This window comes from Mauremys mutica, chromosome 1, assembly GCF_020497125.1.
Source record: "Mauremys mutica isolate MM-2020 ecotype Southern chromosome 1, ASM2049712v1, whole genome shotgun sequence".
Classification (NCBI taxonomy): Eukaryota; Metazoa; Chordata; order Testudines; family Geoemydidae; genus Mauremys; species Mauremys mutica.
The window spans coordinates 15,414,558-15,442,323 of NC_059072.1; the positions used below are offsets into that span (position 1 = coordinate 15,414,558).

General features: G+C 40.5%; 1 protein-coding gene across 1 annotated transcript in view; it reads right to left on the minus strand.

Moving 5' to 3' along the window:
* Positions 1 to 27,766, minus strand: part of UPF2 (UPF2 regulator of nonsense mediated mRNA decay) — a 140,508-nt gene that overhangs the window by 70,192 nt on the left and 42,550 nt on the right. Inside the window, 3 exon segments of the mRNA XM_044982034.1 lie at positions 13,754 to 13,870; positions 15,250 to 15,363; positions 16,751 to 16,859. Of these exon segments, the coding sequence (XP_044837969.1) occupies positions 13,754 to 13,870; positions 15,250 to 15,363; positions 16,751 to 16,859 (340 nt within the window).

A 27,766-nucleotide genomic window follows, 5' to 3' on the forward strand; every position in this document is an offset into this window, starting at 1 on the left:
CCTTCTTGTAAGATGAACAAAAACAGAACAGTCTACCTTATGATGGAAGGCAGTGATGGCTGCAAGATGCACCTTTACAGATCTTAGAGAGAATCCTAATTTTTTTAGTTCTAGGATGTAATCTAGCACAAGTGATAGCGGAGAGAATGTAGGAGTCATGTGCCTCAAGTCACACCAGAGCTGGAATCTCTTCCACTTTTGAGTGCATGTGTGACAAGTAGTTTGCTTCCTTCTATGTAACAGCACCGCCTTTCAATCTTTGGAGAGGGTCATTTCCAAGCCTTTGAACCATTGAGGAGCACGCCTTGAGCCGGAGAACCTGCAGATTGGGTTGATGGACCTGGCCAACGTTCTGAGAGAGGAGGTGAGGAACAGCCTCAAGAGCAAATTGCCAGTAGAATAAGGTGTGGAAACCACATCTGACTTGGCCACATGGGAGCTCTGAGTATAACTGTGGCACTTTTTTTTTTTTTTTTTTTTTTTTTTATCTTGAGCAGGACCTTGGATATTAGAGGAATCGGTGGAAAGGAATACAAGAGATCTGTGTTCCATTGTAGGAGAAAGGCATCTCTGAGAAAGGGATGACCCAGGCCGGCTCTGGAGCAAAACTGTTTTGTTTCTGGCTGTGGCAAATAAAACTATCTTTGGGACTGCCCAACGTAGAAATATGCTGTGGAGAATGGAGGGATTTACTTCCGATCCATGATCCTGGGAGAAATTCCTGCTGAGAGTGTCCACTGTAGTCTTTTGTATGCCTGTGAGGTAAGCTGTTGAGATGTTGATTTGGTGGTGAATGCACCATTTCGAGAGTTGCACTGCTTCGGTACAAATGATCTTGTTTCTCCCTGGCAGTTTATGTAAAACATATATGAGATGTATAGATAAAACAGAATTATCAGACACACAGATTAGCATAATTTGTTGGGGAACAGTTAGCATGGTTTTTGTAAAAGGAAATCATGCCTCAACAATCTACTAGAATTCTTTGAAGGGGTCAACAAGCACATGGACAGGGGTGAACCAGTGGATATACTGAACTTAGGCTTTGGCTACACTTGCATTTCAAAGCGCTGCCGCGGCAGCGCTTTGAAGCGCTAAGTGTAATCAAAGCACCAGCGCTGGGAGAAAACTCTCCCAGCGCTGTCCGTACTCCACTTCCCTGTGGGGAATAACGGACAGCGCTGGGAGCGCGGCTCCCAGCGCTGGGGCTTTGACTACACTGGCGCTTTGTAGCGCCGCAATTTGCAGCGCTGCAGAGGGTGTGTTTTCACACCCTGCTGCAGCGCTGCAAATTTGTAAGTGTAGCCAAGCCCTTAGACTTTCAGAAAGCCTTTGACAAGGTCCCTCACCAAAGGTTCTTAAGCAAAGTAAGCGGTTATGGGATAAGAGGGAAGGTCCTCCCATGGATCAGTAACAGGTTAAAAGATAGGAAACAAAGGGTAGGCATAAATGGTCAGTTTTCAGAATGGAAAGTAGTAAGTAGTGGTGTCCCCCAGGGGTCTGTACTGGGACCAGTACTGTTCAACGTATTCATAAATGATCTGGAAAAGGGGTGAAACAGTGAAGTGGCAAAATTTGAAGATGATACAAAACTACTCAAGATAGTTAAGTCCAAATCAGACTGCAAAGAGTCACAAAGGGATCTCACTAAACTGGGTGACTGGACAACAAAATGGCAGATGAAATTTAATGTTGAGAAATGCAAAGTAATGCACATTGGAAAACATAATCCCAACTATACATATAAAATGATGGGGTCTAATTAGCTGTTACCACTCAAGATAGAGATCTTGGAGTCATTGTGAATAGTTCTCTGGAAACATCCACTCAATGTGCAATGGCAGTCAAAAAAGCAAACAGAATGTTGGGAATCATTAGGAAAGTGATAGATAATAAGACAAAAAAATATTATATTGCCACATCTTGATTACTGTGTGCAGATGTGGTCATCTCATCTCAAAAAAGATATATTGGAATTGGAAAGGGTTCAGAAAAGGGCAACAAAAATGATGAGGGGTATGGAACAGCTTCTGTATGAGGCGAGATTAACGAGACTTGGATTTTTCAGCTTGGAAAAGAGATGACTAAGGGGCAATAGGATAGAGGTCTATAAAATCATGACTGGTGTGGAGAAAGTAAATAAGGAAGAGTTATTACACAAGAACTAGGTCACTAAATGAAATTAATACGCAGCACATTTAAAAAACAAAAGGAAGTATTTCTTCATACAATGCGGAGTCAGTCTGTGGAACTCTTTGCGAGAGGATGTTGTGAAGCCCAAGACTATAACAGGGTTCAAAAAAGAACTAGGTAAGTTCATGGAGGATAGGTCCATCAATGGCTATTAACCAGGATGGGCAGGGATGCAAAATCAATCATACCAACAAGGCAGGCCGTGTCTCTAGTTGCAGTAAGCTGGTTCTGCAGAAGTCTCTGGTTGGCTTGGTCCCTGGTAATAAAATGGAGAGCCTTCAACAGAGACTGAAGAGAAATTGTTGTGATCCTCTTCCTTCTCCTCCTCTTCTGGCAGAGGTGGAGCAGTTATGGATGCTGAGGGAGACTCCATAAATACAGCATGCATGCCAGGGAAGTGAGATGTGATTGGTACTTAGAACCTGTTGGTGACAAGCAAGGGCAATTCAGTCGTTTCTTAAACCAGCAAGTCCCAAGGAAATAAAAATTTCTGCTGTACCAGAATGGTGGGCAGTACCGTTGAGGTAAGATGAGCAGAAGTAGCCAATATAGAAGGAGCCAATGGTACTGGAGGTCTCTTGTGCTCTGATGAATGACTAGAAGGTGTTGATCTGGTCTTTTGCAGAGCCAAAATACTCGGTACCTGAGCCCTACAGTACTCTGTCATTACCGATTTAGAGGAACTGGTTTTCTCTCTATCACTCCATTCACTCGATGGTACCAATCTTCTGGAGCCTGAACCTTTGGGGTCTTTAGGTTTGCTGGCCACACCTGTACCTGAAGAACCTGCAGCCTTTTGGGTGCCAATTGGAGATCAGTTGTTGCCCTTTGTCGGGGATTGTCTCTCTACCCAGGGGATTTGTAGCCCGCTTTTTTGAGAGGAATTCAAAGATTTAATCTTCGAAGCCACCAGAGAGTGTTGAGCCAAGGAAGTCAATGGACTTAGCCTAATCAGGGACCATTGTATGGCGGGTTCCTGGGCCAGGATCAGGGGCTGGCAGCGTGAACCTTCCACCATTAGTAGCCAGAGTTTTAGCTCAAGGTTCTTTCCGACTCTTCATTTTAATTTAAGGCAGAAAGTACATCTCTGAGGCATGTGTGACTCCCCGAAGCAGTGAATGTGGTGGGAATGCCCATCACTGACCAGGACTGCTTCACAGCAGGAGAGGCAACATTGAAACCTGGGAGAGCCAGGCATGCTCTGTCCAGGTTTCACTTCCCCAAAGGGAAGAGACAAGGAAAAAGGACACTGAGTTAGCTATTCTAACAACAAGAGGGAGGAAAAAAAAATAGGTTGTGTATGTGGGGAGGAGGTTCAGGGGAAAAAAAAAGGAAAAAAGAGGGAGTACTAACACTAACTAATGGAAACCCTATGAACTAACACTAACTCGCACCAGAAAGTAAGATGTAATTGAGATATTATCAATGTGGATGCTGCTGAGGCTCCATCGCAGGGTGAGGCGGTTGAGAAGGAACTGAAGGGGTGGCTTGCTCGCCCAGCACTATCTAGCCCCAGCGCAGGGTGTGAGATGGGGAAAGCACACACAGGCCAAACAGACCCTACTACCTAAAATCTCTGATCTGAGGTGCAGGGGGTGCGAACACCCACTACTCAAAGAAGGTGGTTTTCAGTCCCCTTGGTGCTCTCAGACGTGTATTAAATATATTCCTTTCTGTAAATGCCTTTGTTTCAATCTCTCTCTTTTTACATAGCAAAACCTAAGGTAGGCAGCAGTACAGAAAAACAAACATGTTGGCTACTTAAAAATACTCGTCGTCAGTATCAATGGAAGTAGAAAGTTCACTGCTGCACTGCAAAGACTAAAAAGTCTATTCCTTTTTTAATTAATACAGCAAGTCCTATAGTCCTCTTAAAATGGTTTAGGACTAGCTCACTGAGCTATAATTTTTTGAAATTCTCCATGGGTCCTGATTTTACAGATTTGGGGGTTATTTTAGAAGGGACGATGGGAAAAACTACCTAATTTCAAAACATACCAACAATAAGACAGATACCAAAGAATATGAATATTGGTGTCTGTGCTAGAGCTATAGGAGTATTTATATTAACTGAGAAGACTCTTTACATATATGTACAATATAGACCCATTTTTAGAGAGGAGTAAGGTAAGAGCACAGGTCTGGGAACCTGGAGCTCCTGAACTCTGATTTCAGCTCTGACACTTCCTCTGTGGACATCCCTATCTGTTTTCCCAAGAGTAAAATGCTGACAATGCTGATTTACAATGCAGGAGTAAAACGAGAATTAATGTTACAAAGGAGCCTTCAAAATGAAAAACCTGAAGAGCCAACTAAATAAAAAAAAACAACAGAACAGTGGTACCATCACAGGATGTGCCTAAAGTACTCCTGGGGGCATTCTGCACCAAAAAATTAAAAATTCTGCACACAATATCTTAAAATTCTTCACAATTCTGAAATTTTTATTTGTCAAAACAACACTATATAATCATGCCAATGTCAATTATTTTGGTAATTTATTTCAAAATACCTGTCAGCAAGTATGTCTAACAATAAAGACACACACAAAAATTCCCCTGGGTGTAGAGAGTTAAAGAAACTACTATGATAACCTAGTTCCTATTTCTCTGTCCCCTCCTCTCTCCCGCAGAGCCCAGCCAGGGGACCAGACACCCACAACCCCTTCCCCCCCAGAGCCCACCTGCGGCCCGACCCCAGCCAATACACCCGAACCCCCTCCTCCTCAAAGCCCAGCTGTGGGCTCCCCTTTGCCCAGACACCTGTCCCCCTTCCCTCCCAGGGAACAGGAATCCAAGAGGGAGAAACAGCCTGATGATGCATCCCAGGCTTGCAAAGAGTTTCCTGCATGCTGCCCTCTCATTCCCTCAGGGCACGCTGGAAACTGCAGCTGCCAGGAACCCTCTAGTGCCCTCTCCCCAGCAGTGTCTTCTATGTGCAAGCTGGGCTCTGCCAAGCCCAGTGCCCCTAATGCGACTAGCAGCACTGTAGCCCATTTTTATGGGGGAAATGAAATTTTGTGTGCATGTTAATTTCTGCAAAATTCTGCATTGCGCAGTGGCACAGAATTCCGCCAGGAGCAATAAAGGGCAAGCAAAGCATTTAAGCACATGTTAAACATTGAACACATGATTAATCCCATTGACCTCTCTGGGACTATTCACGTGTTTAAAATTAAGCATATGTTTAAGTCCTTTGCTGGATCAGCATCATAACAAGCCTATGGAATCATGTAATAATATTGTAGCCATGATCTTTCCTTTCTTCTTTCCTTCACCATCTCTGCCCCACTTTGTTGCACTCAATTTTAAATGTGATGCGAAAAGTAAGTGACAAACTTCTTCGATCAAGGACTGTGCTATAGCAAAGTGCCTAACATGTTTTTGGTGTTTATATATAACAATTAGAAAGGAAGCAAGGTCTAGTTGCTAAAGTACAGGAGGAGTTAGAAGATTGTGTTCTAATCCTGGCTCTGTCACAGACTTCCTGAATTACTGCAAAAGTAAAATTCCCCCTCTGTGCCAGACAGTTACTCTATCTGTAAATAGGTAACTATGACTCACCTACCCTCCAGAGGCACTATATGGCTTAATTTAGAGGTGGTTTTATAACACCTGGATATCACTAAGGCTAGAAGGATCCATAGAAGATAAAGTATTATGATTGTCCAATAACTAAAGACCTTTTCTTCAAAACCATGATTATCTAGAGACAAATTTCTAATATTTCTTACTGAAAAACAAGACCAGAAAGATACAACATATGGATTTATTTTTTTCTTAGCATGTTTTTTCATTACCAGAAGTGTGTGCATTTAATAAAAAGAGAGTTTGTTTTCTTCACAGCCCAAAATACTAAATCATAAGTTATTTCGATAGCAACAAATTCTGTGTTGCACTTCACATCAGGAGGAGGTACCATGCTGAGAAGAAAGCTTTATACAAATAATCCTCCCTAATACAGAAAAAACACAGAAAATACCAGTCCAAGCATATATCGTAATATAAAATGTTCTCATTTTTAAAGTTTCCTCCTCTATGAAAACTCATCTCATAATCTGTAAAATAATGTATTAGAGCTCTGCTGATAATACAAGCCCCTAGCAGCTCTACAAGAAGCAGAAAGTGGCAGTTAGGGATTTACCCAGATTAAAAAAAAAAATCGAGTTCAGATGGATACTTGAGGAATTTCTTTATGTAAAATATAAAATAATGTAACATTAACAAATGGACATTCGATTTTCTTCCACTTTGAAATCAGACATTTTCTTGCACATCAACCCAAAGGATTGTATAGACTTTGATGTGAAGGCAAGTACAATTATGACATGAATGAGCTACAAAACAGACATACTATGAGAGAACACAACAAAAACAACCAATATATATCAAAGGCAGTTTTTACTTATTTTTGTTACTCCTTTGCCATAAGATGAGACTCAACAATATTTCATCTCCAGAGATAGCTCCACAATGTCAGCTGAGCCCAGAATGAGCTACTATATGAGAAACAAGTTTAGTCTCAAGCCTTGACCTGTCAATCCCATAGCCTATTGTGACGGTATCTCCCGTAAGGTTTTATAGGAATATGACATAACTGGAATATGTTTTGTGCTGCCTGTGCCATGTAACATCTCTGTAAAGGTTATGGTCTACTATATCTATTCATCCTATTTGTACACATATATCATTTTGTACTTGAGGTTAAGAATATTAGTTGCTTGCTTGATTTCTAAGTAAGCTTTGTGAGGCATTTGGTCAGCTTCTTTAGGAAGGAATTTGCAAGGTTAACTACCCGGTCAGGAAGCACTTGGGGAACAATGCATCTTGGAATGCCCCAATCCACATAAAAAGTCTTCCTGGAGACACACAAGATATCATGTGGACAATGGCTTCTGCCTGTAAAGACTGAGAGTCATGCATGGACATGTGACTTGCCTAGGTGACTCCTGAACTCCATCTTGGAGCTGGACTTTGCATAGGAGGGAGGATGGGGTCTCCACCCACAAGAGAAAGTCTATTTAAACCCCTGGGAGACCCCTCCATTTTGTCTTCAGCGGCTAAAGAGGGAGCCTCTCAACCCCCCATGATACTTGAAAGAAACTGGAACAAAGGACAGTAACTCACAGGGGGTGTGAGTGATTGCTGGACCCAGGCTAAAAGGAGATTAGCCTGTAAAAGGGAGTGTTCTGGAACTGGTGAGGATCTTATCTGTATTCAGTTTGATTAGACATAGATTTGCACATTTTATTTTATTTTGCTTGGTGACTTACTTCGTTCTGTCTGTTACTACTTGGAACCACTTAAATCCTACTTTCTGTATTTAATTAATAAGTAAAAAGTGATTTAATTAATTCAGAGTATGTATTAATACCTGGGGGAGCAAACAACTGTGCATATCTCTCTATCAGTGTTATAGAGGGCAAACAATTTATGAGTTTACCTTGTATAAGCTTTATACAGGGTAAAACGGATTTATCTCGGTTTAGACCCCATTGGGAGTTGGGCATCTGAGTGCTAAAGACAAGCACACTTCTGTGAGCTGTTTTCAGGTAAACCTGCAGCTTTGGGGCAAGTAATTCAGACCCTGGGTCTTTATTGGAGCAGACGGTAGTGTCCGGCTCAGCAAGACAGGGTGCTGGAGTCCTGAGCTGGCAGAGAAAACAGGAGCAGAGGTATTCTTGGCACATCAGTTGGCAGCTCACAGGGGGGTTTCTGTGATCCAACCCGTCACACCTATGGCCCATTAGTGGGCAATTCTAACCTAATCTTTTCCAGCCGCCTTCTGCTGGTCACTGTGACACAGAGCCTTGGAAGGGAGTGAAAGTTAAAGAAAAAGGATTTTTAGGACTCAAAACATTCCCCTTGGGAAAGAAAAAATTATCTTATTGCAATGCTGACAGACCCTGCTCGTCGGTGGGCAAGATTGAACTAGGGACCTTTGTAGCTTAGTGCATGAGCCTCTACACCATGAGCTAAAAGCTAAGGCAGTAGAACAGACTCATTTAACCCTCTCTTTGGGCTTGGCTACACTTGCAAGTTGCAGCGCTGGTAGAGGCTTTCCAGCGCTGCAATTAGTAACTGTCCACACCTGCAAGGCACATCCAGCGCTGCAACTCCCTGGCTGCAGCACTGGCTGTACACCTGGTCAGGTTGGGGTGTAGCGATTGCAGCGCTGGTGATCCAGCGCTGCTCATCAAGTGTGGACACACACCAGCGCTTTTATTGGCCTCCAGGGAATAAGGAGATATCCCAGAAGGCTTTTAACTAAATTATTCTCTTTGTTTTGTTATGTAGCCTCTCTTTGTTTTGTTGTGAACTCCGATCGGCGCTCCGTTGAACTGCTTATCTAAAAAAACAAACACTGATCACAGCAAACAGGAGCTATCTGTACCTGGCTGTGAACGATCAAATGAGAGGCAGGGAGTGAAAGTTTGCTTGACAGAGAAACAGCATTGGATGCAGGCTGTTTGCAATTAAGACTAAGGGTTCGCGAACATTTTGTGATTTTTCAATCCAGGAAGCTAACACACAGTGTTGGCTCCAAAAATCCACTCTCTCTATCTTCCCCGCTCCCTGTCACAGTACACCACCCTCCACCCCCCTCTTTTGAAAAGCACGTTGTTGCCACTTGAATGCTGGGATAGCTGCCCATAATGCAGCACTCCCAACAGCGCTGTAAATGCTGCAAATCTGGCCACAAACCAGCGCTGGTAGCTCTGAGTGTGGCCACACACCAGCGCTGTTCCTGCACAGCTGCATGACCAGCGCTGTAACTCCCAGCGCTGCAACTTTCAAGCGTAGCCAAGCCCTTTAACTGGTCTTGCTGCCACTAGATGGAACAGAACACCACACCCAGGAGGTGTGTGGGTTACGTTATCACTACTCAGATTTTTTTAAAATCTAGTCCTATGATTTCCAAGAACTTGCTCTCATTTCAATTTTCCACCTGGATCCTTGTATGTGGTTGGTAGGAAATGATCCAGTTAGCTGCAGTGTGACTGCCAATCATTGTAAGACACAGCTAGTTGGAGACTTTATTACAAAATTTATGCTCAGCAGGAAAAGCTTAAGGCTAAAAAATATCCATCAGAACTCAAGAGGCCACAATTCTACATATTAGATACTGCTAAGAAAGGCTTTAAACCCGATTAGATTTTCCCTTGTGGTGGCCCCAAATTATTTGTTCTGATAGTAATCCTTTTCACAGTTCACCTTTACTGCTAACATAAGCCTACAATCCAATTTGTATAATACTATTTAAGTAAAAAATTGGATTTTTGTGTTTACTGTAAGGCAGTACTAGAGCTTGTAGTGGATACATCTACTTAATCTGCTATATTTCCAATTCATGAGATGTTTCAAATGCTTCTCTGCCATCTGCAACTTCCCACATCAAGGCCCCCCTGTGTACAACAATGGAAAATTACTCACCTGCAATTCTGAGCAGATTTTAACCACGGTTTCTGAAATGGTGAACATGGGTTGTCCTTGGCAATGCTTACAGTGAAACCACATTCAGTATTGATACAGTATGTGTTACCAATGGGAACAGCTAACAATGGGGAATTTTTGTAGCACAGACAAGACCAAAGGTGAGCAGTCAAGAAAGGTGTATTTGGGCAAAAGGTGTATTTTATTTATCTTGACTTGTAAACTTGTACTAACTACAAGTGATGCAATATAGCAAGAGAAATTTCTTTCAAAGGATAAAAGACCCATTTTGTTTTCCAAGCACATATACCAGATTGGGGAAGTGGACACATTTTACTGCTGAGCATAAGATACAGAAAAGCGATCATACTATGCAAATACATTATTTTTTAAATTAATGGATCTGGGCTTGAACTGGAATCACATACAGGTATATAGCAAATACCCACTTTGATAATCAGCTACAGACACCCCAAGGGGAGAACAGAAGTTTTAAACCCCAGAAATGAACAGCTGAACCAACCAGTAACACTGTATTATTATATTATAAAAGTGTATCTAGTAAGGTATTTTACAAAAGTTTGTAATGTTCTGAACTTGATGGTCATTATGAGATATACACACACACACACACTGTGGTTATGAATCTATGTATTTATGCATACAGAAAACTGTGTTTGTAATCTGTACTACAATTTCAACTATACCTCACAGCAAGAAGAGGCACCTCCAGGTGTTTACATAAAACCAGTTCCAAGTAATGATCCTGGTCCAGCCAGGAAGAGACAATGGTGGACCACGAAAGTAAATGGAAAGACATTCAAACATCCCAGCTCTCATATTAACAGAGGATTTCCACACACTGAATACACAAGTCACCATGGACTAAGGAAGGGGGAAAAAAAAAAAAAAAGAGGAAAAAAGCATTTTTAAAAGCAAGCTTGTGTCTGAGATTTGGCATCCAGAACCTGAGGGACAGTCTTGAAAGCAGGAGGCTCTCTGTGAAGGATGGATCCCAACTATGTCTAGAGGATACTCTGGGAAAAACTGTTCAAAGGAAATAGGTAACTTGTATTAGAAAAGGGATTTTATCTAACATAGATGTGTAAATCTGAAGTTACTTCTTTATGTTTATTTTCTGTGTAACTTGTATATGATAACTTCCCTTACTATTTCATCTTCAAATCTGTGTGTTTTCTATTAAATAAACTTTTTGTTTATTTCTATCAAGCAGGTCTGTGGTGTGTTAACTGTGTGCAGTGTGGGTGCGAAAGTGAGCTGGTAACTGGAGGGCTGATTGCACACCTTCAGGAATTATGAAACAGAAGGGAAAGTCAGAGTGTCTGATAGTTAAGAACTCAGAGGATGGATGAGAGGAGACTCAAGCCTGGAAGGACTGTTGATGTCACCCTGCAAGGAAACTAAGCTGGTGGAAGCCAGGTTGAGACCTTGTGCTTGTGGGCAGGCTATTGATGTCAGGGATTTGAAACAAATCTGCACAATATAAAGGCACCCAAGGTTATGGGGAAGGCAGTGACAGAACTCCTTATCTGTTTGGGTGATACCCAAAACATCGCACTCTCTCTCACTCACACCCCTTCCTTTCACTTCTGCACCCCTACAACAAGGGGCATCAAATTCAAAGCTGCAACTGCATGAAAGGCTCAAGAGGCAGCAGCACTTTGACTCCAGTTCTCATTGTTGAGCACTCAGTGGGGAAAGTCACCAGCGACCCTAAACTCTGGCGACTGAGTCAATGGAGAGCCAGGAAAAGGAGAAGGCCCTGCCTTCCTCTGCAAAATAGTAGATGAGATAAGAGGTACAGGAAAAATCGAGAATTATCCCCTTGCACTAAGGAGCTAAAACCCTGGACTGAAAACCCTGATTAGACAGTGCCTTTAGAGAAGGCTGCTTTTCATAAGAGTTCTAAACTTCTTTAGAGATAGTAATATGTTTTGTTAGCCGATTCACTGGACAATATAATAGTCTTTTTGATAAGTTAATGCTGAACAAACAAATCTGTTGTAGTTTATAACAGTAGATAAAAGTTACAATCTGAAAACATGCAGTTATGTTACAAGTGAAAGGTTTAAATCAATGGGTATTAAAATTACCTAAACCGAAATACATCTACTTCTCCCATAACTTGGATGCATAGATCTGAAGGCTAGAAGGGATCATTATAACATTTAGTCTAACCTCCTATATAAACAAAGGCAAACTCGCAACTCGGTCTATTTGCCCTCTGTCTACTTGCCCAGCTCCTGCCTTCAATCTTATTTCCTCCTACTGATTATTTTTGTCATTGAATCTTTGTATCATGTACAACTTAGTTATTTGGTGTCTTTAACCAGACCTTAAAATTGTTCTCCAGACCTGAAATCTTGGCATCATCTTAGAACTCAAAATTATACACCAGAAACATGGAAGTAAAAACTTAATCTATCTCCATTTCTAGGTCATTGCCAGCGTTTGTCCTCACATCAACACTGCCTCTGGTGACATCTCTTTTCATGCTCTAAGTATATCCATTTCAACAACTGCAATTCCCTCTTTCACAATCTTCATTAATCCTTTTCTCTTAAATTTAAGAGTTCAGATTTTGTTACTCTATTAAGTGAGACCATCACTTCCACAACCTTCTTCCACCCTAATTAACAAGTTGCTCTCCTTGTTAATGAACTCTGAACTAACTTATTCCAAACTACTTCTCAACTCCTAGCTACTGGGTCCCCAGACCACTCTAATTCCTCCAGTCTCATCCTCTGACTTCTCCCCATGACTCTGTATTGTCACTTCTAACTAAAATGCAACCCCCTTTTCTTCCAATAAACTAAATTCTCTCTAAATCTTTCCTGTAAATCACAAGGATATTTATAAGTAACTGAGTTCTCCAATAAACATGATATTCAGAAAGCCACCATCCTTGCAGGTGAAATATGAAAACACAGCCAGCACTGAACAGGTTGTATAGGTCAAAAAGGCATTGAAGTCTACATTGTAACACTGAGCAGTGCTAAGTGTTTGTGTCAGCACAACATCATAAAAGATACAGACACTAAAGTGGAACTGTTATGTGCCAAAAGAGTCAGACTGATGTAACAGTGTTAAAGTGTGAGAAACCTGTCTATCTCCACTATGGCTTCAAGAATAAGCTACAAACACATTCCAGAGTCTCTGAAAGAAAAATCCTGTCCTAAAAACAGCATGTGCTGGGCAGAAAAGATTTCTTGATAGTACTTAAACCCTACTTCTAAAAGTCAGTCTCTGCTCTGATGCATAGAAATTTGTAGGGCCCTAGAATTGCTCTAAACAGCAATTAAATTTTAAGCTATACAAAAAACCAAAATTATCCAAGAAAACATGTTTCAACAGCTCAAAGAACTACAGCAGACACACAGGAAAAAAACCAGAATGGAAATGGAGCCTGCATTTCTCACTTTATAGCTACAATCTCTGCATCCTAGAGATCTTCAGTCAAATGACTTTGGTGAGATTCTAACTGCTTCTTAGGGTACGTCTATACTACCCACCACGGATAGTGATCAATCTTTTGGGGGGTCTATTTATCGCATTTAGTGTAGACGCAATAAATTGATCCCCGATCACTCTGCCGTCGACTCCTGTACTCCACCGTGGCGAGAGGCGGAAGCGAAGTCGATGGGGGAGCGGCAGCAGTCGATCCCGCACCGTAAGGACGCAAGGTAAGTCAACCTAAGATATGTCGACTTCAGCTACGCTATTCTCGTAGCTGAAGTTACGTATCTTAGGTCAATACCCCCCAGCGTAGACCAGGCCTAAGACTCCAAGGTCGGAACAGCTCAGCACTCAGTAGGAGCTTGTGGAAGCAATTTCATATGGGAAAAAAAAAAACTTTCCTTTTTGCTTTAGATCACAATAAATTAATTCTAAAGATTTTTGTGGTGTTTTATATGAAGAACACTATTTGTAAACTCTGTTATTATAGTAAGGGATAAAATCTAATGAAAGTTTGCATTAGTTGATGTTACGGTAGTTATGGCCATTATTGCCAGGTTGTATGACAAAACTGCAAAACAAAGAAAAGACAATGACAGTTGAATTCAGTACATGATTTTCTACAACAAAATGGCTATAGTTTATCTTACCAAAAGAACGCTTGTTCTTAAGTGAGACTCTGGTGATCTAAATAGGAATCTTCCACACGTTTCCAGCAGAGTACATGCCATTTCAATATGGTGATGAGAAAAATCTGACAGAAGCATCTGTGTAAATATACACACAGTCACCACATTTTGAACCTCTTTTTCCACTCATAAGAACACTAATAAATATGATTTTATTAACTAGACAGTTATTAATAAAACTATTTAAAAAACATTGAAATGCTATTTCATCTCAATTTGAGTGCTAAGATACTGGCAAGGTTCTCATGTGGTTTGAGCATTGGCCTGCTAAACCCAAGGTTGTGAGTTCAATCCTTGAGGGGGGCCATCTAGGGCAAAAATCTGTTTAGGGATTGGCCCTGCTTTGACCAGGGGGTTGGACTAGATGACCTCCTGAGGTCCCTTTCAACCCTGATATTCTATGTGACTTGCCCATGTGACTCCCAAAGTGGTGGTTTAGGTTCCAAATATAGGATTTGTACTTTTAAATAATAGGATGTTTACAAAACCTACTATAGAAAATTCATAACATTTTAAAAAATGATAATGCACATTTTAAAAAAATAATTCATACCTGCTTTAAAATTTGCTCTGCTAGATTGGAAAACTAACACTTAATATTGTACAAGCACATGATTACCCAAAATAAAATTAACTAATCTAGTTTTATTGTTCAAGCTGAGCAACAGGTACAAGAATAGGACTTCGCATTTTATAGTACTATCCAGATACTCACCAGCTACTAGAGAAACTGCATAAACTATTAGTTTATCCGATTTTTCAAATTCAGTTTTAATAACTAACTAAATCTAAAAATTACCACCACCACCGGAAGCTACTTGAACACAAATCTATCTACAATGTCCTAAACATCTTATTTTATTTTATTTTTAAAATCTGAGTTAAAATCAATTGTGAAGATAAACAGTCAGACTTAACCTTAATACCACATATGCATCTGGGACTAAATAGCTGGAGCTCAATGTTCTGAGATGATTTACTTCTTCCTCAATAAATGACACATGCCTGCCTACTGAGATGGCATAACAGCCTCTCTAATGCTCACTGAAAAGTTTCCTTTTTATTGGAGAAGTAATAAGAAACAAAGTAATAACAGAAAGCTCATTTCCAGCTCTGCAAGGAAGTTTGGATGGATGATTAGGGACTGTTTACAACTACCTTCTGAGAAAAACAATTAGCAGCAAGTCATTTTCTCATATCCCAATAGGGAAGTATATTGTAATAGATATTTTACTATGGGAGATTAAAACACTCCCGGGATGTTTCTAAAGTGACTGTAAAACAAAAACTTTTTTTTTTTAAAACCAAAAGTTACAAGAAAATCAAGGTTCAAATACTTTATGCAACATAATAAAATCTTTAACAATAGCAAAGTGGAGGAGGGGAGTGGGAAGATGATCTTATGCATTACAAACAAGTACTGTACTTTTCTAACTACATGTCTCAACAACACTAACCTTTAAACAATGCAGGGTGTCATTTTTGGAGAACATCTTAAACTTGGCAAGCTCGCCAATAAATCTCACAGTTTTATTTTTTGTTTCAATATTGATCTGGTCCTTTTTTCTCACCTAAATAAAGAGAGAAATATATATGCATTTAATTTTACGGTCTCAGAAATATGTACCTTTTATGTATGTCTAATATAATTCCTTTCATTTAGCATGCTTGTTAAGGCTGAGAGTTCACAAAGTTGGAAATTTCCAGTCTGAGTCCCCTCGACTATGTCTTCACTTATCTCTGGCTCCCCACCTTCCCCCTCTAATTTGACTATTCCATTCAAACTCCCCCTGTTCCCCTAATTTGGCTAACACTACAAACCTCCCCCCCCCAATCATCTCTGCTCTGGCTCTTCAATGTCTCCATCTCTGAACTTCCTTCCTACCAAGAACATGGTCCCCCAAAATACTGATAGCCTTAGAAACATGGCTAGTGTGACATTCTACATCACCCTGCCCAATATGACTGTAGCATGCTATAGGTAGAGTCTATAGCTAGTATTCTGAAGGGAGCAGACAAAATCAGGAATCTTCAAACCAAATTGGTAGAGTTAACAGGACTGTCTTAACCAAAGTGATGACCGTTTCATTAAAAGAACATTTTAAAATGTACTGATGGACACTAATCAAAATATTATTTAATAAAATGCAAATAATGGAATTCTCCCTACATTCAAACCGATGCTTTGGCTTTAGCATAAACAATAATTAACTTAAGTTAGTTTTAAAAAACTACCATACATTTAAATAATCCATGTATTTGTTCTGTTAACTGATGCCACTAGAGAAAACAGATTTTGAGTGATCCATAATAAAGTTCAGGGGGGAACACTGGAAAAAAATAACAGTTGTCCATCATAATTTTATAATCAAATTTAAATATAGTGCAGGAAACGAGACTGAGAAATAACTGTGAAGAACTATGTTCTCAGATTTCTAACCTTCTTACATTCCAATATTTACCTTTCTTGACATTTTCCAAAATGGATGTAGGAGGACTGATAAAGCACAATATATAGCAGACATCTTTTTGTAAAACAAACAAACTGCTATTAATACAGGTCGATGTCAATTTTAACTGAACTATAAATTCTATAACATTATTTCTAGTTTTTGAAGCTTCTGCCCTAGCTTTTATGTAATTTCTAAGGCATGCTACCATCTGAACTAAGTTTAATTGTGGTTTAACACTGGATCTTGAAGAAGACCCTATATGAATGTGTATAAATAAGTGACATGCAGTCTGACAAAAAGGTTATTCAATGTACAAATGAATCCAACATACTATAACAAAGCAATATGATTAGAAAATAAGACTTCAGAGCTACCTGACTATTCTGTTATGTTTGAGTCAGCATTTGCTTTAGTGAAAATAATATAATTTATAACAAGCATTTTTTTCCAAAAGATGGTATATCAGATTTCTTAATCTGTATGCAGTAAAACAAACCAAACATACATGAAATCTGAAATCGCCTTTCAGCATGGAACAAAGATCCTCTGCTACATCAGACATACAGGGATGCAATGTGGCAACCAGCCTTGCATAAAATGGTAGCAAATCCAACCTGTAAATAAAATTTACACACATGTATAAAATGAGAGGACAAAGCACAGATCTAATTCAAGTTATGTAAAAATGTATTTATGCCCACAGAGATACATACAACTACCAATTTGTGTGCGGAAAGGACAATTCATGACTATGGGCATATATGTATAGTTACATATACAGTGTACTGGCTTATACTTTTACTAGTTATATTGCTACTTTGTATTACAATATTTGATTTCCTTTAGATATTCCTGCTTTAAGTGCAAAATTCAACTCAACCTTAACTATGGAACGCTGAGCAGAGCTTCTATAGTAATATGTACTTCTATATGCAAGAGAAATTCACAAGGAAACTAAGAAGCCTGTCAGTATTCTAAATGATAGCATTTCCTGCAGGGGTGCAGACAACTCCCACAGATAACCAGAAATATGCATTAAGAGACAAACATACCAGTGAGACAAAAAATCCTATACTGTTAAGCAAACTAACATCCAAACAGCTGTAACAGTGCTACTAATTAAAAGAAAAGCTCCAGAGAAGGCCATCATGCATATACTGTAACCAGCTGTGGAAAAAAACAAGCTAAATAATGTAGCAGAAATTCACCTTTTTCAGTCTCAATATATAAGCATTTATTTGACAAATTGTTAAACTCTACCTTTAAGTTTTCCTTGACTACTTCCCCTCATTACCATTCTCATGTGTTGCTGTCACTATTTTCTCCCCATCTTTTCACTTTTTAGTGGTTTTAGTGTACTGTTTATATTTTGATTGATCTTTTTCTCCTTGTTCCTTTCACTTTCAAACACTAAATAAGGGTATGTCTACACTACGGGATTATTCCGATTTTATAGAAATCGATTTTTGGAAACATTGTATAAAGTTGAGTGCAAGCAGCCACACTAAGCACATTAATTCGGTGGTGTGCGTCCATGTACCAAGGCTAGCGTCGATTTCCGGAGCGTTGCACTGTGGGTAGCTATCCCGTAGTTCCCGCAGTCTCCCCTGCCCATTGGAATTCTGAGTTGAGATCACAATGCATGATGGGGCAAAAACAGTGTCGCAGGTGATTCTGGGTAAATGTCGTCAGTCACTCCTCCCTCCGTGAAAGCAACGGTAGACAATCATTTTGCGCCCTTTTCCCTGTATTGCCCGGGCAGACGCCATTGCACAGCAACTACGGAGCCAATTCAGCCTTTTTTCACTGTCACCATATGTCTACTGGATGCTGCTGACAGATGCGGTACTGCAGCGCTACACAGCAGCATCCCCTTGCCTTTTGCAAGTTAGTAAAGACGGTTACCAGCTCTACTGTACCGTCTGCTGCTTTGCAAGTTGACAATGAGGTTATCAGTCATACTGCACCATCTGCTGCTGTCATGGGTGCCCCTGGCCGGCCTCGGTGAGGTCGGTCGGGGGCACATGGGCAAAAATGGGAATGACTCCCCAGGTCATTCTCTTCTTTAAGCTTTGTGTAATGGAGAGTCAGTCCTGCCTAGAATATCAGGCAAGCCTACTAAAGAACCAGAGAGGCAAATGGCTGCTCCGGGTCGGAGCCCCAGACATCCCACAGAAATGGTGAGCTGCATGCCATTCTAGGTGATGCCCCTGCAAAAACCCCACCCGTTGCTTCCCTTCTCCCCCACCCCTCCTGGGCTACCGTGGCAGTTATCCCCGCATTTGTGTGATGAAGTAATAAAGAATGCATGAATAAGAAACAACACTGACTTTATTGCCTCTGCAAGCAGAGATCAAAGGTGGGAGGGGAGGGCAGCCTCCAGCTGCCATGATATTCCAGACAGGAGTGAATCTCCATTAGACAAAGTTTAAAGAAGAGAATGACCTGGAGTCATTCCCATTTTTGCCCAGGCGCCCCTGGCCAACCTCACCGAGGCCAGCCAGGAGCACTCACGGGACGACGATGACGGATACCAGTCCTACTGTACCGTCTGCCGTCCTCAAGGGAAGGGAAGGGGATGCTGCTGTGTAGCGCTGCAGCACCGCGTCTGACAGCAGCACCCAGTAGACATACGGTGACATTGAAAAAAGCTGAGAAACTATTTTTTCCCCTTTGCTTTCACGGGGGGGGGGGGGGGGAGAGGGAGACTGACGACATATACCCTGAACCACCTGCGACAATGTTTTTGACCCTTCAGGCTTTGGGAGTTCAGCCCAGAATTCAAATGATTTTTGCAGAGTGCGGGAACTGTGGGATAGCTACAGTCGTCAGTTGCCCCTCCCTCCATGAGCGTCCATTTGATTCTTTGGCTTTCTGGTACGCTTGTCTCAGCTCCTTAAGTTTCACGCAACACTCCCTGTTGTGGCCTCTGTCCATCATAGCCTTGGAGATTTTTTCAAATGTTTTGGCATTTCGTCTTTTGGAACAGAGTTCTGTTAGAACAGATGAATCTCCCCATACAGAAATCAGATTCAGTATCTCCTGTACGGTCCATGCTGGAGCTCTCTTTTGATTCTGGGACTGCATGGTCATCTGTGCTGATCAGCGCTCCACGCTGGGCAAATAGGAAATGAAATTCAAAGGTTTGCGGGGCTTTTCCTGTCTACCTGGCCAGTGCATCCCAGTTCAGATTGCTGTCCAGAGCGGTCACAATGGTGCACTGTGGGACAGCTCCCGGAGGCCAATACTGTCAAATTGTGGCCACACTAACTCTAATTCGAGATGGCAATACCGAATTCAGCACTACTCCCCTCATCGGGGTGGAGTACAGATATTGATATTAAGAGTCCTTTATATCGAAATAAAGGGCTTCGTTGTGTGGACGAGTGCAGGGTTAATTCGGTTTAATGCTGCTAAATTCAAGATCAACTCGTAGCGTAGACCAGGCCTAAGCGCAGAACTTGATCTGTTTCTAAAAGTCTAACAAGTTCCTGTAAGCCCTTTTGAAAAAATGGATGCTCTGTTCAGTCATATAGTCCCACTTGCAAAGGTAAGCTTTGGAAACCAGAGAACCTGGGAATCACAAAACTATGAAGAGCAACTTAAAAAAAATAAAAAAAATCTTCCCTTTATGCCTAACAATTTTAAGATATATTAGGAGCTGAACCTCTAGAACAAGTCCAGGGCTATAGACTAGCAGTAAAGAAGAGAAGGTGCCTTAAAATCATTTACAGACAAGAGAGGTGAGCAGTTGTGAAGAGAAAACTGATCGTTTTTCAGGATTGCACTTTAAGAAGGCTGGTTCTCCTATACTACTAGAACTGAAGAGAAACACTGTTATTAGATTAAGTTTTAAAATGTATTATTTTAAGATGTTAAGTAGTTTAAGTGTTTTTAAAATCAAAACACATGGAAGGCTCAATCTGCAAGGTGCTGATCACTTTGGCCCTGATCCTGCAAAACATTTAAGCACATGCTTATATGTTTTACTAAACTGTGGCCAGAGTGCTCAGAACACTGAAGTATTGAGGCTTTAAAAAAATAAGATAATTATGTAATTTAAAACTAATTTACATTTATGTAGCATTTCTCCCCCAAAGGAAGTACTTTACAAATTAAACATCCATAGGAATCATGTCACCACTAAAGTTCAGCTATTTCTGGATTAGAGGGCAGCAGCCAGACAGAAAACAAGTGTAAATAGCACATGTGGCACAACAAAGGGTGGAGCAGAAACAATGCACAATGTCTCCCAGGAAAATCTTTAAAATCCACATAGAGGAGACAGGAGCTTGTCCATTTAAATTTTCAGCTCAACTGCGCAGTACACAGCACTCTACACCTCAGAAAGCCAAGCTGACTCTTAATGATGCATAGAAATCCCAGTGAAACATTACAAACACTTCAGTTAAATGCTTAATGGCTTTTATTCGCTCTCTTGTTAACCAATAACCTAACTAGTATTTACATTTTAAAAGCTTACTGGGACAGGTAGTCAAGGATACTAGGCACAGCTAATTAATACCACATTATCAACATTATCCATTAACTCCATGAGAAGGCTGAAATACTCAAACAAAAAGAAATGCTTTTGCTGGGTTCTGTTTTATTTGAGGTTATTGTTTTTCCTGGCTGCTCAATTCCTCTTTCTTAAAAGGAAAAAACATGAAGTTTTTTGTTTAGATCTAAAGTACCTGAATGTTAATTAATTTTAGCTCCTTAAACCCAACATACTTGAGGAAAATTAAGCCTTAGAGCAAGGGGTCCCAACCTTTTTCTTTCTGCCCCTGCAATAAAAACTCCATGGTCCAGCTGTGCCACAACAGCTGTTTTTTCTACATATAAAAGTCAGGGCTAGCATTAAGGGGTAGCAAGCAGGTAAACTGCTCTGGGCCCCACACCACATGGGCACCGCAAAGCAAAATTGCTCAGGCTTCGGCTTCAGCCCTGGATGGTGGGGCTCAGAGTCCTGGGCTGCAGTCCCTTGCTGCAGGGCTCTGACTTTCTGCACTGAGCCGCAGAGAGTCTAATGATGGTCATGCTTGGCGGTCCCCCTGAAACCTGCTCGCAGCCCCCTATGGGACCCCTGCCTTAGAGCACATTGCTGCTGTTCCATCAGAGGACACAAAAGGTTTCTTTAGAGGGGAAAATATTAAGAGTGTGTATTTCAAAATAGGTAAAATATAGTGAAGAAAAGCCTGAGCTCAATTACTGTGAAACTGGCAACCAGCAAGAGATCTATTCTATTTCTCACACACACAAATACAAGTTTACAGTGTGCAACAGCACCATCTACTGGTACCTATATTTTGTAAATTCATGCTCTAATTCAAATTGTTTTCATTTGATCATTTTCCACGTCTCATATACCTTCCCTTTTTTGAGGAGGGGGAAGCATATTGAACTGGGTCCTCTATTTCCTCTTTCACTCACTAAGATCTGGCCTCATGGACAAAGCATTCTGCGAAGTCTATCCCCGGCGCTTTGAGCAAGGTCAAACAAAATCACTAGTCAGACACACAGTGTTGTTTCATCTCTCCACCTTCTTGGTGCAGGTACTCCAGACTGAATCATATCCTGATTTTGGATCCCTGTGTTATACTGCCATTAGAACATTAGGCTGGCCTGTACTTGTACTTTTTTTAAGAGATATTTCTGGGATATCTTAGTCCCCGGGGGGGTTTCAAAATACTGATCTTACAATGTAAAGACCTATCTCAATTAAAGCTATATATGTGGCTTCTGCAAATGAGAGATCTTTAAAATTGCAATGTAAAAAAACCAAAGATCTTGGGTACTTGGAAAATAGGATTTTGCCAAAGGGGCAGCTTAAGGATGTGTAAATTTAGGTAACAGAAGATACAAAATGCCCACCTCATACTTCAAATCGTAATTCAATTAACTAAAATATATTCATAAGATCTAAATAGTTCAATGCTCTTACCCATATACTGATCAACAGTCACAAAATTATTGACTGGTGATGTCAACTCTTTTCTCACTGCCATCAATCAAGACAGTGGGAATGATCACAACAAATTATGCCACTGACTTTTCATGCTTCTCAACAAAGGGTTTTCTTGCTTTAGCAAAAAAGGATCAATAACCTAAGCAGAGCCCTCAGAGGGATTTATCCTGAAATGTAAAATCCTCAGGAACAGGGATATGCTAACATTCAGTTCAACAAAACTGACCTTGTTACTGATAATGACAAGCCAAGGAGTAGAAAGTTTTTAAGAGGTCTGTTTAAATTTAAATAAAACATGCAGAGCTTTCACCTTAAAGCAGAAAACTAATATTTCTAGACTTAAAAATAACTAATGCTCAAAATTTCAATATCATATGGGCAATAGTTTTCACAATCCATAATGTCATTTTAACCCTAATACATTAAGAAATATTAGACAATAGGAGAACTCAGAACCCGTAACAGAAACTTTCATTATCTCTTGTTCTAGAATTCAAAGTCTACCAGAATTTAAAACCTAGAAGGCCATGCAAGTTGGAGAATACCAATAGGATTGCAATATGCAAATAAACCAAAATTAACTCTTTTACTGGACATATTAACAATCCAGTTGGCCAACAATAAATTATCCATAATTGTCTTGAAATCAAGCGTAATAGTGTTTTAACTACTGTATAGCTGCTTTGTAAAAATAAAATTACCCTGAATTAATCTATTGATATTTAGTTTTAAATGGGTACTTTTTAATTACAAGTATGAAAGCTACTTGAATGCTAGCAAGCAAAATCTTGGTTAACTAAGTCCTTCTGTACTGTTGGGGGTCAGAAGGTCAAACTTCAGCTAAAGAATTTAAATGTGCCCCATTCGTAAGCAATACACAGCGCAATGCAGTGCTATTCTGACACCAATTTTCATTCAGTTGAAAAACAAACTGCCTTTTTATTTTTATGCCAAAACACTTCATCCTAACTAGAGACTCAGAAAGCCTACAAAGAGCAATACTGAATAATAAATTTACAAAAAAGTTGATGATGGGTGCGCGAAACTGTTCACGTTAATCGGTAAGTGCACAAATACAGTGTTTTGCATGCAGTAGCAAAGAGTTCATGGGGGAAGTGGTTGTTAACTGTTGATATCTATTTGAACAGAAAACAAAACAAAAACAAAAACCACTTTTAAAATAAAAGAACAACCTTTGTCTAACCTTACTGTTTTGGATATCAATGTAATAATTCAGACTATACGACTTGAAATGAGTACAATTATCCATGAAGACTAAATATATTTGAAATATACTGTTTATTCTACTTTCTAGAAGGATGCTGTTCTTCTGACCTTTTAAATCAAGGACAGACACATAATGCTTTCTGACATTTTGTTTCTCTACTGACATTATGGAGGGATGTTGGAAATTCTTGGAAATGGTAAGTATAGTTTGTAGCAGCAGTACAAAAAGGCAACTAGCATCCTGGGTAACACAGTATCCCTCAGAGAAGAGTCTGTTAATGAACAATTTGTAAGTTTTTAGGGTAGGGAATGTGCTATCTACTTTTGTAAAGCACATTAATATTTTATTGTATAATTATATATTCTTGGCACTATATGCTGTACACAATACAGCATCTAGAATTCTTACAAAAATATTTTAAAAGTCTGGTTTAAAAACAAAAGAAAAAAAGTGAGTTTCTTGAGGAGCTGGTACCCAAAGGGCTGCAAACAGCATATCTACCAGCTCTGCTCTTCCTAATGCAGCCCCAGCCAGTATTCTATCTGTAGCTCCATGGCAGATACTCCTACTGTGACTAGACACCTGTGATTCAGAGCGAGCAGACCAACCAACATACCATCAGTGGTTCTCAAGCTGAGTAGCACAACCAGAGTTAGGCATCATTGGAAAAAGGTAAGGGAACAGGGGGCAGTGCACAGAATGCAGCCTAAGCCAAAAATCTACAGCTGGATCACTGTCCAGTTGAGGACCCACAGAGCAGGAGAGGGACATTTCCGGGAGAAAACATGGGAAAGGCATTTTGAAGCACTTGGAGGAGAGGAACGAATAGGAACAGTCAACATGGATTAACCAAGGGCAAATCATGCCTGACCAACCTGACTGCTTTCTATGATGAGATAACTGGTTCTGTGGATATGGGGAAAGCGGTGGATGTGATATATCGTAACTTTAGCAAAGCTTTTGATACGATCTCCCACAATATTCTTGCCAGCAAGTTAAAAAAGTATGGATTGGATGAATGGACTATAAGGTGAATAGAAACCTGGCTAGATTGCTGGGCTCAACGGGTAGTGATCAACGGCTCAATGTCTAGTTGGCAGCTGGTATCAAGTGGAGTGCCCCAGGGGTCAGTCCTGGGGCCAGTTTTGTTCAACATCTTTATCAATGATCTGGATGATGGGATTAATTGCACCCTCAGCAAGTTTGCAGATGACACTAACCTGGGGGGAGAGGTAGATACACTGGAGGGTAGGGATAGGGTCCTGAGTGACCTAGACAAACTGGAGGAGTGGGCCAAAAGAAATTTGTTGAGGTTCAACAAGGACAAGTGCAGAGTCCTGCACTTAGGAAGGAAGCATCCCATGCACTGCTACAGGCTGGGGACCAACTGGCTAAGCAGCTGTTCTGCAGAAAAGTACCTGGGGATTACAGTGGATGAGAAACTGGATATGAGTCAGCAGTGTGCCCTCATTGCCAAGAAGGACAACGGCATATTGGGCTGTATTAGTAGGAGCATTGTCAGCAGATCGAGGGAAGTGATTATTCCACTCTATTCGACACTGGTGAGGCCACATCTGGAGTACTGCGTCCAGTTTTGGTTCCCCCACTACAGAAGAGATGTGGACAAATTGGAGAGAGTCCACCAGAGGGCAACAAAAATGTTTAGGGGGCTAGGGCACATGACTTATGAGGAGAGACTAAGGGAACTGGGCTTATTTAGTCTGCAGAAGAGAAGCGTGAGGGGGGATTTGATAGTAGCCTTCAACTACCTGAAGGGGGGTTCCAAAGAGGATGGAGCTAGGCTGTTCTGTGGTGACAGATGACAGAACAAGAAGCAATGGTGTCAAGTTGCAGTGGGGGAGGTCTTGGTTGGATATTAGGAAGCGTTATTGTGACATTTTGCAGTCTATATGGTTTTATAAAAATTTAATAAGTGAATATAATGTAACTGAGATATGCTTCATGCAAAAGGTCTCTATTACAAAAGCTTATAATCTACTGAGTGTAACCATCCTATTTGTATATATGTACCACTCTTGTATCTGAAACTAAAAATATGAAATATAAATCTGAAGGCCTGTTGTAATTATGTAAAGTGTGGGCCATTAATGGTGGTTTGGAATCTTGAGGACTCCCATTAACTAGGACCATTGTCTGCAAATGGCTGTGTTTTACCTGTGAGTCTTCCTGTATACCTGTGTGGTGGCAAGTGGGTAATGAAGTCTTGCAGTGACATGTGATCATGTCATCTGAACTGGAATCCATCTTTAACCTGGTCTCTTTCCATTGAGAAGGAGCGGATGAGAACTCAGAGAGGGACAAAAGGATTCCCGCCTTATGCAAAAGATATATAAAGGGGTGGAAGAGAACAAAGAACATCATGAAGAATCCCCTAGCTATCACCTGAGCTGGAACAAGAGCTGTACCAGGGAAAAGAATTGTGCCCAGGTCTGGAAGGTGTCCAGTCTGAGGAAAAAACTTACTGAAGCATGTCTGAGGGTGAGATTATCTGTATTCAGTTTGATTAGACATAGATTTGCGTGTTTTATTTTATTTTGCTTGGTGACTTACTTTGTTCTGTCTGTTACTACTTGGAACCACTTAAACCCCACTTTCTGTATTTAATAAAATAACTTTTTACTTATTAATTAACTCAGAGTATGTATTAATACCTGGGGGGGGGGGGAACAACTGTGCATCTCTCTCTATCAGTGTTATAGAGGGCAAACAATTTATGAGTTTACCCTGTATAAGCTTTATACAGGGTAAAAGGGATTTATTTGGGTTTAGACCCCATTGGGAGTTGGGCATCTGAGTGCTAAAGACAAGCACACTTCTGTTAGCTGCTTTCGGGTAAACCTGCAGCTTTGGGGCAAGTAATTCAGACCCTGGGTCTTTGTTGGAGCAGACAGGAGTGTCTGGCTCAGCAAGACAGGGTGCTGGAGTCCTGACCTGGCAGGGAAAACAGGAGCAGAGGTAGCCTTGGCACATCAGGTGGCAGCTCACAGGGGGTTTCTGTGATCCAACCCGTCACCGCTATTTCACTAGGAGGGTGAAGCAGCACTGGAATGGGTTACCTAGGGAGGTGGTGGAATCTCCATCCTTAGAGATTTTTAAGGCCCGGCTTGACAAAGCCCTGTCTGGGATGATTTAGTTGCTGTTGGTCCTGCTTTGAGCAGGGGGTTGAACTAGATGACCTCCTGAGGTCTCTTAAAACCCTAATATTCTATGATTCATGTGGGAGAGTGGATACTAAGGGAGTCATAATAGGCAAAGGGGGAGCTGTACAAGATCTTAGCCAAACAAACTAACTATTAGTTCTCACTCAACACTGATTGCACTTGTTATCGAATATTAGTAATTGGGAGATTAATGCTGATCTGTAAGATTCACATTTCAAATTCTTCTAGGAATTATTTCAGTAACTGTGTTTGTTTTATGTTAGAATAAAGAATGCACTCTTCAGAATAAATGAAAGATGCTCAGAAAGAGAGCTGTTTATGAATCAGGCTTTGATAATCTTGAAACCTGCTCAGGGATCATTAAAGAAGAGCATTTGTTCAAAACTTGGATTCACATTAAACTAATAAAACCAGTAAGGCATTTGGACTTCGGCCCCATTGTAATCAGCACAAGTTTTTCTGCAGTGATAAAAGTATTATACCATTTCCATTTTTCAAGTGAGGTTCTGGAAACGTACAGTATCACTTGTTCCATTTCCCATACTTGCATCCTTCCAACATGCTGTAGAGATTAGACTGCTCAAATTAATCATTAGCTCTAGCTGTTAAAAGCTGTTTATTTTGTTCTTTTTCAATGAGCCACTAAAGAGTACTGGATAATAATGACCTAAAATCCATGTAAAAAGGACTTATTTTGTTATGCATAATGATAATTTATTAAATATTACATCTTGTAAATTCAGTATAATTTGGCAGGTATTACAGTAAAGGTAAAGAGGAAAACTGATTTAAGACCAGTATAATGTAGTGTTATAAAAAAGGACAGGCTTTTTAGGCTTGGTCTACACTAGAGAGAACTGAAATGCCCCTTGCATCCACATGCAAACATGTTCAATCAATTTGTTGCCTGATAATCTATTTAAGTTATCCCAATAACTTGCAAGGACAAAGGGTCAGCTGATTGCTGGTGAGGACACGTCCCACTAACACAAATGGGGCAATGAGCTCTAACAAATGTCATCTTTTGACAGCTCCGCCACTAAAGAATTATATGAGCACATCCTTCTAATCTTAGATGCAAAGCAGACATTCAGGTTAACACCAGGATAATCAGTATGCAAAAGCATGGTCATTACAGAAGAA